The 13121-nt window shown below is 46.5% G+C and overlaps 1 protein-coding gene across 1 annotated transcript in view; it reads right to left on the bottom strand.

Annotated features, from left to right (window-relative positions):
* The window catches only part of TBC1D31 (TBC1 domain family member 31), a 42826-nt gene extending 32297 nt beyond the window's left edge, over positions 1-10529 (bottom strand). Inside the window, exons 1-4 of the mRNA XM_040433010.1 lie at positions 10397-10529; positions 9759-9886; positions 7968-8114; positions 188-303 (exon numbers count right to left, since the gene is read on the bottom strand). Coding sequence (XP_040288944.1) covers positions 188-303; positions 7968-8114; positions 9759-9835 — 340 coding nt within the window. The 5' untranslated portion in view covers positions 9836-9886; positions 10397-10529. The remainder of the gene's footprint in view (positions 1-187; positions 304-7967; positions 8115-9758; positions 9887-10396) is intronic.
* Positions 10530-13121: the final 2592 nt, after the last annotated feature.

Below are 13121 nucleotides of genomic sequence, written 5' to 3'. Positions count from 1 at the left end.
GGCGGGCTGTCGAAATACGCCAGAGGCGTCATTCAGAGAGTAATATTGTCTGCATGGGTGTTTTTGCGACCTCCTGTAATCAGTGCCACAGGAATCGGAAACTGTGCTGCTTCTGCTTAGGAAAGACACATGAAGTCCCATGTAAGACGAGGTATGACAATGACACACTGCAAGGTTCACATATTACCTGTGTCAAAACACTTGACAGAATAATCGGCCAAAGCCACGAGGAATTCAGATTTCCTATGCAGATTAAACGCCAGAGCAGTGCAGGCCTGCTGCGTTCTCTGCACAAGATCGAACCTGAGAGAAAAGGGAAAAAATCATTATTATTATATATAGAAATATTAGCACGTTCATTACATAAAGGGGTTTCCCAGAACTTTAATACGGATGACCTATACTTTGGATAAGCCACAGCTATTAGATCGGTGGGGGTCCAACTACAGGTGCCCCAGCCGACCAGCTGTTTAGGCTAAATGCGCACGATCAGGATTGCGTGCAGATTTGCATGCGGAAAATCCGCATAGTCGGTTACATACATTGTATTCTATGAGAATTTGAAATTCTCATGCGCACCATCAGAATTTTTCCGCCCAGATTTTGACCTACAGTGCAGATTTTAAAATCCGGAGCATGTCAATTTATTTTATTTTTTCCTGTCCGGATTTTCTCTATTCACTTCAATGGGGACAGTAAAATCAGCATGCGGAAAATCCGCACCAATTGATGCGGATTGACTGCACGAATTTCCCTGCGAACACCTGCGGATTTCAGTGCGGATGGTCTGCACATAAATCCTGAACATGCGCATTTACCCTTAAAGGGAACCTGTCAGCAGCAAAAACCACACCAAACAGCCAGCAGTACCTTCAAGTAGCTAATGATGATTTTCTTCCTGCAGTCAGATGCAGTAAATGCAGGAAAAACTGTTGTTTTATCCTCCACCCGCGCTATTTTCGAATCACGCTTGAAGTCAAGGGGGCAGCGGCCTCCTTGCTTCAAGTCAAGGTAACCGCGTCCCCTTCCCTGCCCCTTCGCCAGTGACTGACCGCGCTTATGCAGAGAGTTTGGCTTGCTTTGCCAAACAGCCGTCCGTCAGTCACAGGAGAAGGGGCAGGGAAGGGGGCACGGTTACCTTTACTTGAAGCAAGGAGGCCGCTGCCCCATTGACTTCAAGCGTGACTCGAAAATAGCGTGCTCGGGGGATAAATTCAGGATTATTTACCGGTAATCGTTTTTCCATGAGCTCATGACAGCACCCTTGACAGACCGCCTCCATCCAGGACAGGAACTTTCGTGGAGAGCTTCTAAGGACCAGTTAATTGCGAGAACTTTTTCAGGCATATGAAACTGAAACATAGGGTGGGAATAAATTCCGGATGCTGTCATGGGCTCACAGAAAAACGATTACCGGTAAGTAATCCTGAATTTCCCCTACACCCATGACAGCAGCCTTGAGAGACAACTAGAATAGAACTAGCTTGGGGGAGACTACCGCTTGCAATACTTTCCTCCCGAAGGATAGACGATCATTAGAGTCTAAATCTAACTTGTAGTGATGAAAAAAAGTACACGGAGACTTCCATGTAGCTGCCCTACAAATTTGCTCTAAAGATGCATTGGCCCTTTCTGCCCATGAAGTAGAAATGGATCTGGTTGAATGAGCACCGAAACCCAAGGGGAAAGTTTGGCCCACTGAGGAATAGGCCAAAACGATAGCCCCCACTATCCATCTGGCTAGGGTTCTAGATGAAACCTTATTACCCCTGTTTTTTCCCCCCAAAACTGCACAAAAAGCCTAGAGGATGTCCTCCACTGACTGGTGACATTCAGATAATGAGACAGGCATCTTTTAATGTTTAGACAATGGAGCCTCCTTTCCTTCTCATTCTTAGGGGATTGATACAAAGATGGGAGAACAATATGTTGGGACCTATGAAAAAGAGAGACCACTTTGGGCAAAAAAGATGGGTCAAGTGAACAGAGCTTAGCCCCGCCCAGGCCATTGATACTAGTCGTGACGTCACTGGGCCTGCGGTAAACAGCGAGAAGGCCGCGGCGCTACTGCCAGCTCAGCTGCCTTCTCAAACAGCCGACCCGGGTGTCGGACTCCCGCCGATCAGATGCTGATGATCTATCCAGAGGATAGATCATCAGTTTAAAAAAACTGCAGAACCCCTTTAAGAAAGTCTTCCAGACTCTAAGGTAAATGGTAGAGGTTACTTCCTTACGACAAGATAAAAAGGTGGAAATAACCTCTTTGGATAGGCCCCTACGCTCTAAGATTTCCCCTTCAAACACCAGGCTGCCAGATAAAGGTTCTTTACCTCTGGATGAAAGACAGGCCCCTAAAACAACAGATCCTGCCTGTCAAGAACAATCCATGGATCTGACAGACAGTTTCCTCAGCCAAGTGAGCCACGTTCTCCTTGGCCAGAAAGGGTCGATTAGAATGAGCCTCAGCTTCTGCAATACCCGCGGGAGAAGTCTTATAGGAGGAAAGGCATACAGAAGCTGATCCGGCCAAGGAAGGGAGAAAGTGCCTATCCCTAACGGAAAGTCTCTTGGATTTAGGGAAAAGAAGAGACTGCATTTTTTGTTTTGCTTGGTTGCGAAAAGGTCTACCCGAGGACGACCCCAAAGCTGAACTATCTGATTGAAGACCTCCTAATTCAAACACCATTCTCCATGATCCAAATGGTTTCTGCTTAGGTAATCCGCCACCTTGTTTTCTGTTCCTTTTAGATGCACTGCCTTAAAAAAAGGAATATAAGGAATGATTAGTGGTTAAGGACATAAGACGTTCTGATCTAGTCCCTCGTCTGTTTAGGTAGGATACCACTGTAGCGTTGTCTGAGAAGATTTTTACTCCTACTCCCTGTAATTTGGGCAGGAAAGCTCTTAAGGCTAGCAGAACCGCCCTTAATTCCCTCAGTTTGGTAATCCTGGCTTTCTGGTGGACTCCATACCCCCTGCAGAACCCCCCCCCCCCCCCCCCCCACTGTCAAAATGCCCCCCACCCGGTCGGACTGGCACCTGTGGTTATAGTTACTTGTTCCTGAAGAACCCATGGGAAGCCCCGAGTCAAATTTGAAGGCTCTAGCCACCAGGTTAAGGACTGTATCACCTGAGGGGTGAGAGGAAGAGGGGCATCCAGCGGGGACAATGACCCCTCCCATTCTTTTAGGATCTGCCACTGAAGTGTCCTGGAGCGAAACAGGGACCAACTTACAGCTGGTATTGTGGAGGTCATTCTGCCTAGTACTGCCATCCCTTGCCTGATAGTTTGATCCTTTGAGGCTATCAGAACTTGCACATCTTTTCTTAACCGGGTTATCTTGTGCTGAGGGAGGATGCACAGCAGATTCACAGAATCTAGGATCATCCCTACAAAAACCACATTCTTGGGAGGGGGTCAAGTTTAACTTTTCCAAGTTTATTTGCCATCCGAGATTTACTAGAAAGTTTACCAGTTGTAGAAGACTAGAGGTTAGAAGATCTATAGATTCTGCCACCACCAGAAGATTGTCCAAGTAAGAAATAACCAGAATGTCCTTTTCCCTTATGTGGGCCATAACCTCTGCTATTAATTTTGTAAAAAGCCTCAGGGCCTGGGATATTCCAAATGGAAGTGCTCTGTATTGTAAATGATGAAGCCGTCCTTCCATAGACACCGCTACTCTGAGGTATTTTTGAAAATTGACATGAATTGGGATGTGATAATAGGCATCCTTTATGTCTATGGTAGCCATTACTCAGTCTTTGAAAAGATGTTTTATTGCAGACTGTACGGATTCCATTCTGAACTTTTTGTATTTTAGGTACCGATTTAAGTCTCTCAAGTTTATAATCATTCTGAATGATCGTCTGGCTTGGGTACGAGAAAAAGGGACAAATAAAACCCCCTGCCTTTCTCAGAGTCTGTAAAGGGGAATTAATACATTTATCTTTAAAAGAGAAAAAACTTCTTCTTTTAGGCCCCTTTCACACAGGCGAGATTTCTGCGCAGGTGCAATGCGTGAGGTGAACGCATTGCACCCGCACTGAATCCGGACCCATTCATTTCTATGGGGCTGTGCAGATGAGCGGTGATTTTCACGCATCACTTGTGCGTTGCGTGAAAATCGCAGCATGCTCCTCTTTGTGCGTTTTCCATGCAACGCAGGCCCCATAGAAATGAATGGGGCTGCATGAAAATCGCAAGCATCCGCAAGCAAGTGCGGATGCGGTGCGATTTTCACGCACGGTTGCTAGGAGTCGATCGGGATGGAGACCCGAACATTATTATTTTCCCTTATAACATGGTTATAAGAGAAAATAATAGCATTCTTAATACAGAATGCATAGTACAATAGGGCTGGAGGGGTTAAAAAAAATAATATTATAATTTAACTCACCTTAATTCACTTGCTCGCGCAGCCGGCATCTCTTCTGTCTTCATCTTTGCTGTGCACAGGAAAAGGACCTGTGGTGACGTCACTGCGCTCATCACATGATCCATCACATGATCCATCACCATGGTAAAAGATCATGTGATGGACCGTATGATGAGCGCAGTGACATCAAATGGTCCTATTCCTCAAAGAAGACAGAGGCGTCCGAAATAAAGTCTGCTGCTTTAAAGATGGTGGGAAACATCCCTAGGAGCTCGTCTCTGGAGGTTTTATTTTGGATATGGGATTCTAATTCCTGTATCCATAATTTTAAAGACCTAGCAGTAGAGGTAGTGGCTATATTAGGCTTAAAGGCATGAGTAGAGGCCTCCCATACTTTAAGGTACAGCTCTGCCCATTTATCCATCGGGTCTTTTAAAGTGCCAAGGTCTTCAAAAGGCAAAGCAGATCTTTTAGAAATGTTTGCAATAGGAGCATCCAGTTTAGGAGGCCTATCCCAACATGATGACTTGCCCTCATCAAAAGGATATTTTCTCTTAACGTTCTTAGGGGGGAAAAAGCTTCTTGTCAGGTTTTTTCCACTCTTTCCGAATTAAATACTTTATAATTTTCGTTTAACAGAAAAACTTTTTTTTGTGACCCAGATCACCAAACATTACATCTTGAATTGATTTCTGTTCTCTGGATTCATCCACCTTCATCGTGGCTCTAATAGCTTTGAGCAGAGACTCCGTATCCTCAGGAAAATAAAGGTCTACCCATGGTTTCTTCATCTGAGGAAGAGCTCGAGTTATCTAGGATTTCTCCTTCTCATCGGAAGATTCGGTTTCGGATATAACATAAGCGTGACCCTGCTTGCCCGCAGCTGAGGAAAGGAGGTATTTTTTTAAACATTTTGATAGAATCAGAAACTTCAGATTTAACAATGTCTTTGATATTCTGAAGTAGTGACGGGGATACCTCCTCTACCACCTCGTTAACGCAATGCTGACCATTTAGCCCAGGAAGGAGCAATATAAAAGCACGGACAAGAATAGGACATGTAATATTTTTTTAGCGGGGCCGCGGAACGGAGCCACGGATGCGGACAGCACACGGAGTGCTGTCTGCATCTTTTGCGGCCCTACTGAAATTAATGGGTCCGCATCAGAGCCGCCAAAACGGTGGCTCAGATGCGGACCCAAACAACGGTCGTGTGCATGAGGCCTAAGCCCCATTAGATATCGAGGGAGGAATAAAAGGTGGGGATTGACCCCCTTACCCACCAGGAATACCGGTCTGCCATCATGACCCTCCTGGACATCAGCGTGCTGACTGCCCTCCTCCTCCATACTTCCAGATCAGGAGAGAGCGTTGTCCATAGGCTCATCCACGGATGCCTGCAGGCTGGCTGGGATCCTTCTGACCGCGTGCTGATAAGGTTTAAAACCCACAGGTCGGGTCTCTGCCGGCATCCCCCTATGGAAGAAGGATGTTTCTCCCTCATTTCCGGAACGCTGGCTACCAGGAACCACATGCGTTCCAAATACCGGAAGTTGCGTCACGCAACTTCCGGTTCACGAATGGAGCACGCTCAGAAAAGCTCAGCCTTCCTCCCACCCCCCCGCCTCTGTAAGCTACTAGAGGCCAGGAAAAAGAAAGACTAAGCCCCGGACCTCCCAAAACACCGCCAGGAGGGTGTGGTGTGCCGGCATTACCTCCCAGTAACACCGGGACTGCCCAGAAACGCCTACTTGACATGGAACAGTCCGGGACCCAGAAGGATGGCCCCAAACTTAGCAGGCGGCTCCTAGTGGAGTCTTACGCCTTAACCTGAAACACATGCAGGGTTCCTGCAGCCTAATCTTTAGCTCTCCACTATAGGTCCTATCCATAGGACAGGAAAAGGGAACTGGTGCTACAGGGGCAGAGCCCCTTCTTAAAAGCTCTCCACGAAAGTTCACGTTTCCTGTCCTGGATGGAGGCGTTCTCTCAAGGGTGCTGTCATGAGCGTAGGGGAAAAGAACGTTTTTTCCTGCTTTTACCGCATTTGACTGCAGGAAGAAATTCATCATTAGAAACACACTGCCGGCTACTTAAAGGTACTACTGGCAGTTTGGGGTGGTTTTTGCCGCTGACAGGTTCCCTTTAACCCCTTCGCAAATTATGACGTACTGTTAAATCATAATGCCTGAAGGGATGTATGGAGCATACACGGCAGGTGCCAGCAGTATCATACAGCCAGCCCCCGCCCGCACTAACAGAAAGCGGCGATCGCGCAGCTCGTGTCAGTGACGATCGCGCAGCCCTCAAGTTCTGTGGTCAACGGAGACCGTAAAAATCCTATTCATCCTAATAGAGATCTATTAGTGTGAATAGGAGAGGGGATCAAAAGATCCCATGTACTAGGCCCCCTTTCCCACTTTTACATATAAAAATATCTAAACAATAAAAAAAGAAACATATTAGGTATTGCTGATTCCGAAAATGTCGGAACTATTAAAAAAATTCCTGTAAGTGAATGGCGTAACAAAAAAAACAAACAAAAAAAGCGCAATTCGCAATTTTTTTTGTCATCTTTTTATCACCCCCAAAAAAATGTGCACAAAAAACAAGTCCTCATACAGCTCTGTAGACCGAAGTATAAAAAAAAGTTATGGCTGTCAGCAATGCAAAGAAAGTTTTGCTTTTTTTTTTAAAGGTTTTTAGTTTTTCAAAAGTAGTAAAACAAAAAAAAACCTTTGTATCGCCGCATTCGCATTGAGCCGCAGAATAAGAGCGTCAGGTCATTTTTGGCGCACAGTGAACGCTGTGATGTCAAAACCCCTAAAAACCTTGGCAGAATTTATTTTTTATTTTGCCACATTCTGTATTTTATTTGTTTTTTTCCCATTTTTCAATACGAGATATGGTGAATTAAATGGTGGCATTAAAAAATGCATCTCATCCTGCAAAAAATAAGCCCTCATATAGCGACGTGAACAGAAAAATATAAATAAGTTATGGTTATTGGAACGTGGGGAGGAAAAAAATCCAAAAATGAAAACAGGCCTCGACACCAAAAGGTTAAAGGGGATACTGTGCTTAAGCGAGCGCTGCAGCCTTTTCATTAACAGGCACAGCGCCAAACATTCTGTAGTGCCAGTGCTCGATACTAGTCCTACCTCTTTCCCATTCATTTTAGGCCTCATGCACACGACCGTGTCCGTATTGTGGTCCGCAAACCACGGCTCCGCGATAACCTTCTGTGTGCAATCTGCATTTTTCTCACTCCCATTACTAGAAATTATTCTTGTCAACAATACGGACAAGAATAGGACACGTTCTATAATGTGCGGAACAGAAACGTGGATGCAGACAGCACAAGGATGACACCCGTGTGTTGTCCGTTTTTTTGCGGACCCATAGAAATGAATGGGTCCGTGTGCAATCCGCAAAAAAATGCAGATCGGACAGGGATGCACAATACGGTCGTGTGCATGATGTCTTTATAGGAGGGAGCTGCTGGGCTGCTCAAATGCTTCCGTAACTTCCATAGAGCTGTAGAGGGTGGAGCGCTGTGTATACGCGGTTTCACCAGAGGACGCTCACCTGTTTCTATTGAGGTTGAAAAGATAGATACTTCCTAAATGATCTCCAGCAAGGAAGCAATCTCCAGAGCTGTCAAACGCAACCTGTAGAAACCGCATCGTCTTGGCCTGGGAGCCCCCAGCTCCATGGAGGACGTTCACTATAATCCTGCAATGAAAGAAAAAGGTACAATTCATACGTCCATCTATACACAGCAAGAGACTAGTCACACCTGCAGAGCTTTCTATAGCATGCGCATGGATTTCTGTAAGCCCCACTCAGGTGAATCACTAAATTGTAGAAATTTCCACAATAAATCTGCTGTAAGCATACCCCGATGATGTCGTATAGCAACTAAAACCAAGACTTAAAGGTGTTCTTCATCTTCAGGGTGCCTTTAAAGGGGTTCTGCAGGTTTTTTTTTTAATGGATGATCTATCCTCTGGATAGATCATCAGCATCTGATTGGCGGGGGTCCGACACCCGGGACCCCTGCCGATCAGCTGTTTGAGAAGGCAGCGGCGCTCCAGGAGCGCTGCGGTTTACTCTCGATTTCCCTCAGGCCCAGTGACATCACGACTAGTATCAATGGCCTGGGCGGGGCTAAGCCCTGTTCACTTGAATGGAGCCTAGCCCCGCCCAGGCCATTGATACTAGTCGTGACGTCACTGGGCCTGCGGTAAACAGCGAGAAGGCCGCGGCGCTACTGCCTTCTCAAACAGCTGATCGGCGGGGGTCCCGAGAAGAAATCTGCAGAACCCCTTTAAGGCAGACTCCAGCCATGTGGTCGGACCTGCAGTGGGAAACGTACTTATCTGCTCCCCACCCATGGTTTCTGGTTCCTCGCTCGGCTACAGGATTCTAAGCATCCAGTTTGACACTGCGGCAGCAGAGCGGACCTGCCACCCATGCATCACATGAACAATGAATGTGACAAGGGGAGACGGTCGCCGGCCTGGCTTATCCATCTAGATGTTGAGACGCTGGGAACAAAGGAGCTGGAACCCAGCGGCTGGGAGCAAATAAGTATGCTCCTCTCCACATATCCGGCCATGTGGGGTGTGGGTCTTCCCAAAATGACACCCCCAGGCCGAGAGCTGTCGCCTCTCCTGAAATGTTTGTTTTAGTGACTATTTTGCGTTCCCCGTATAACAACAATTCTGGAGCATCTATTGTTAAGACTCGGTGTTGTGGCATTCCTCTATTATTCATGCTATAAGTCAATCATGAACTACAAGAGGTTTGCAACAAAAAGGTCCAGGTGGGAGTTACCAGATGGTGGCGTGTTCCTGCAGTCTGACACTATCCAATCAGTGCTGCCGGCGTCAACTGGAACACATGGACCATTATTGAGGACTGCTAGCAATTCTTTCATAAACTTCTAGAAGGAATAATACAGGAATGACACATCGAGTCTTACAAATAGATTGTTATTACACGAGGAATGAATGTAGTTACTAAAACAGACCCGTCAGGAGAGGGGACAGGCGTCTTTAATGAAATATAAGAGAGGTATTCCGATTATAGAACGCGCGCAGTCTCCTCATATAGCTGTTCGGCGGGGGTCCCAGGTGTCATCCCCCGCCGATCTGATATTGATGACCTATCCTAAGGATACGTCATCAATAGTAAAAGCTCGGACAACCCCTTTAAGAGCGCTGTCCACCCAACACTTCCAGCCCCCCCCCACCTCCTGCATGGACAGGGTCACGGACGCCGCCTGCAGCCACTGACCTCAGCAGGGACGTGTCCCTAAATAGAGAGGTCATTGCTGGGAGCGCTGCACGGACATGGCTCAGCAGGTGCACTTACCCATCGTTCGCGGCCGGCGTCGGCTTCCTGTGCCAGATCTTTCCCGTCTCTTTGCTTCCCAAGTCCGTGGTCTGCATGACGCCAGATGGAAAAGGAAGAACTCACAGGTTTTCTGAGCGGAGGAGGAGCTGCAGGGACATAGACATCAGAATATGGCTCCATTCTCTACTATGTGTCCAAAAAGTGCATCGCAGAGGACAGTGCATGCTGGGGGTAGTAGTACTGCAATCGTTAGCCAGCCATAGGTTGGGATCACAGCTTTAGAGAGACGTTTGGTCGGCACAACCAACAGGGGCACATCTTTCCCAGGCTCCTGAACGGCACGTCTGATTAGTTATACAACAATGCATCTGCGGATCCCAGGCCACGGCATTACCGGCCACGCCAGGCACTCAGGACCCTGGGAAAGCTGGGTGACAACACTTATGAGCACTGTAATGGCAGCCATATTGGTTGTCACCCAGCTTTCTGAAGCACAGATGGAACTAAAGGTCGTTAAGTCATGAAATCATAGCAAAGTGCAACAATTTTATTGATTCTAAAGCTATATTGTCATACATGGTGTCTGCCTGTGCTCTGGGGCACTGTAACTGTATATACAGTCGTGCGTTAGTGTGTCCTGCTCGTGTGTACGGTACCTGGTCTTGCAGCGGTTGTGAGGACACTCGGGGGTAACACAGACTGTAGGTATATGAGCCGCGCTGGCTCCGCCCCCTGCCCGGACCCTACCTACACCTGTGCAGTCGCCGGGCAGCGCAGCGGGAACGTAAGCCACGCCCCCCTGAGATAAACGCCTATAAAAACTCTGCCTTCTAGCCGCTTGGAATCTTGGGTAATCCTGACTTTCTTCAGCGAGACGGGACATGTGACGTAAGGCTGACCGTTAGAGAGTGAAGGACGTATGGGACAGTACGCGCCTCTCCAGGGCCGCCATCTTAACTCCGGGAAATTTGCCAGTAGTGTAGGTAAATAATGATACAGTCTTTATAGTCATGTTCCAGAGTCAGGGTGCCCCTATATACAGACTGGAGGGGAGATGGGTAGAGTTGTAAACACTGCTCAAAAGTAGAGCAAGGGATACATAGCAACCAATCATGTGGTGGCTTACATTTTGTAAAGGACCTTTGAGAAATGAAAGCTGGAATCTGATTGGTTACCATTAGCAACTACATTTCTATGGTGACGCCGTTCTTGTCACAACCAACAATGGAGCAAATAGGCATCATATTTATTCATCTAGTTTGTGAAAAGTTTTCCTCATAACTGCAGTGCTTGAAATGAAGTAGTCTGTGTGGCCAAACTACCCAAAGTGTACAGATAGCAAATGTTGACTTCATCATGTTGACAGATCCCAGATAAACTGCAATAAGATGCAAAATATATATATATATATATATATATATATATATATATATATATATATAAAAACGAAGAAAGGACAACACTCCAAGTAAAAAATATACTGGTCTTTAATCACCCATGCAGATGGCAACGTTTCAGCTCAAACAAGAGCCTTTTTCAAAAAGGCTCTTGTTTGAGCTGAAACGTTGCCATCTGCATGGGTGATTAAAGACCAGTATATTTTTTACTTGGAGTGCTGTCCTTTCTTCGCTTTTGTTCATCTGGGGTAAGCAGCAATATCCCTGGACATAGCACCCACACTGCTTGTCTCCAGTGCCGCCGCTATCTTTCCTTTTTATATATATATATATATATATATATATATATATATATATATATATTATTAAAAAAAATATTTTTAAAAAGTCACATTGAAAAATAAAGTTCTAAAGTAATTTTATCAGGAAGAACTCTTTTCAGACTGGAGCCGTCACAGCAATGAGCTGCCCGCCGCAGGTCCGGCTCCTTGCCAGCCTAGAGAAGCTGCAGTCACCTAAATATTTTCCCTGTACAAGCTTCAAAAGATGTAAAGCAGTATTAGGCCTCATGCACACGAATGTCTGCCGGCATTGGGGACCGCAGTTTTCTGTCCCTAACGCACGGGCACCATCCATGCGGTTGCCGCAGACAGATTTAGGCCCATTCAACTTGAATAGGTCAGTGATCCGTCCGCACCGCAAAAAAATAGGACACGTTCTATTTTTTTGCGGTCTTGAGGCATAGACAGAAAACAATGTAGGCACTCCGTAGTGCTGGGTACTTGCAGACCCATTCAAGTACAGGGGCGTAGCTATAGGGGGTGCAGAGGTAGCAGTCGCTACCGGGCCCAGGAGCCTGAGGGGCCCAAAGACCCTTGTGCCACATAAGAAAACACCATTATTATAAAAAGTGCTTGCTGGTCAAGTTACACCTCTGGCTGGAGAGAAGGGGTTAGGCCAAAAATTTGGCATGGGGGGGGTGTGCTGTTTCAATTTTTGCCTCAGGCAGCATGAAGACTATGTGCTCCCTTGCCACAGAGCACTGAGGGAAGGGGGGCCCAAGTTGAACTCTTGCACCAGGGCCTTTAGCTACACCCCTGTTCAAGTAAATGGATCCACATCCGTGATGCGGTGCACAAACGTCAGGTGCCTGTATATTGCAGTCCTGCTGTTTGCGGGCCACAATACGGGCACCGGCAGACAGCGGTCGTGTGATTGAGCCCTAATACAGTAATTCACTGATTGAGATATGATTGGATTACGTTCACCTCAAAACACTGATCACTGAACAGTAGAACGTTTGTATGTGTATATATTTAAAATGTTAAACTTTATTAATACACCTAAAAAATTGAACGAGAGTGAATACCTATGCAAAATAATATCCACAATAAGGGTTATCCCTTGTATAGGTATAAATGCCACAATTGGCACCAATTCCGCTCAGAGTGTACCCCCACCCCTATCACTTTAGGCGGGGTACATAGAGGAGGTAACTCTGCCAAAATTTAGCTTGCAAGGTGATAAACCCCTATCAATTGTAGAGCATCCACCAATTCAATGACGTGATGCATCCACATCATGTACTTCATCCTTATTCACTTGTAGTGAATTTACAGTCAGCATCTGGTGCCCACCTTGCTGCGTTACAAACCGTGTTTTGACACTAGCTATGGTTCGTTCCTGGAGTGGGCGGCTGGCATAGGGGTGGCAGTTTACTATGGTAACCGCATGTCTAGCTCCGTGATTGGCTGTCTGGGGGATGAGCTCCGCCTTTGATAGGAGTGGCCTAGGTGACTTAATCAGCTGTTCTCGGCGCCCGCGTCACGGCCATCCTAGCGCCGACGTTGCCGCCTCCAAGATAATGCACCTGGGACGTAAAAACCCAAGAGCAGAATATAAAATCAGTGATCCAGTCCTAACCTCAGTATCTGAGGAAAGGGATTTAGGGGTCATTATTTCAGAAGACTTAAAGGTAGGCAGA

Source organism: Bufo bufo, chromosome 5 (assembly GCF_905171765.1).
Source record: "Bufo bufo chromosome 5, aBufBuf1.1, whole genome shotgun sequence".
Classification (NCBI taxonomy): domain Eukaryota; kingdom Metazoa; phylum Chordata; class Amphibia; order Anura; family Bufonidae; genus Bufo; species Bufo bufo.
Note: the sequence above shows the minus strand (reverse complement) of the source record. Positions and strands in the feature narration are given on the sequence as shown.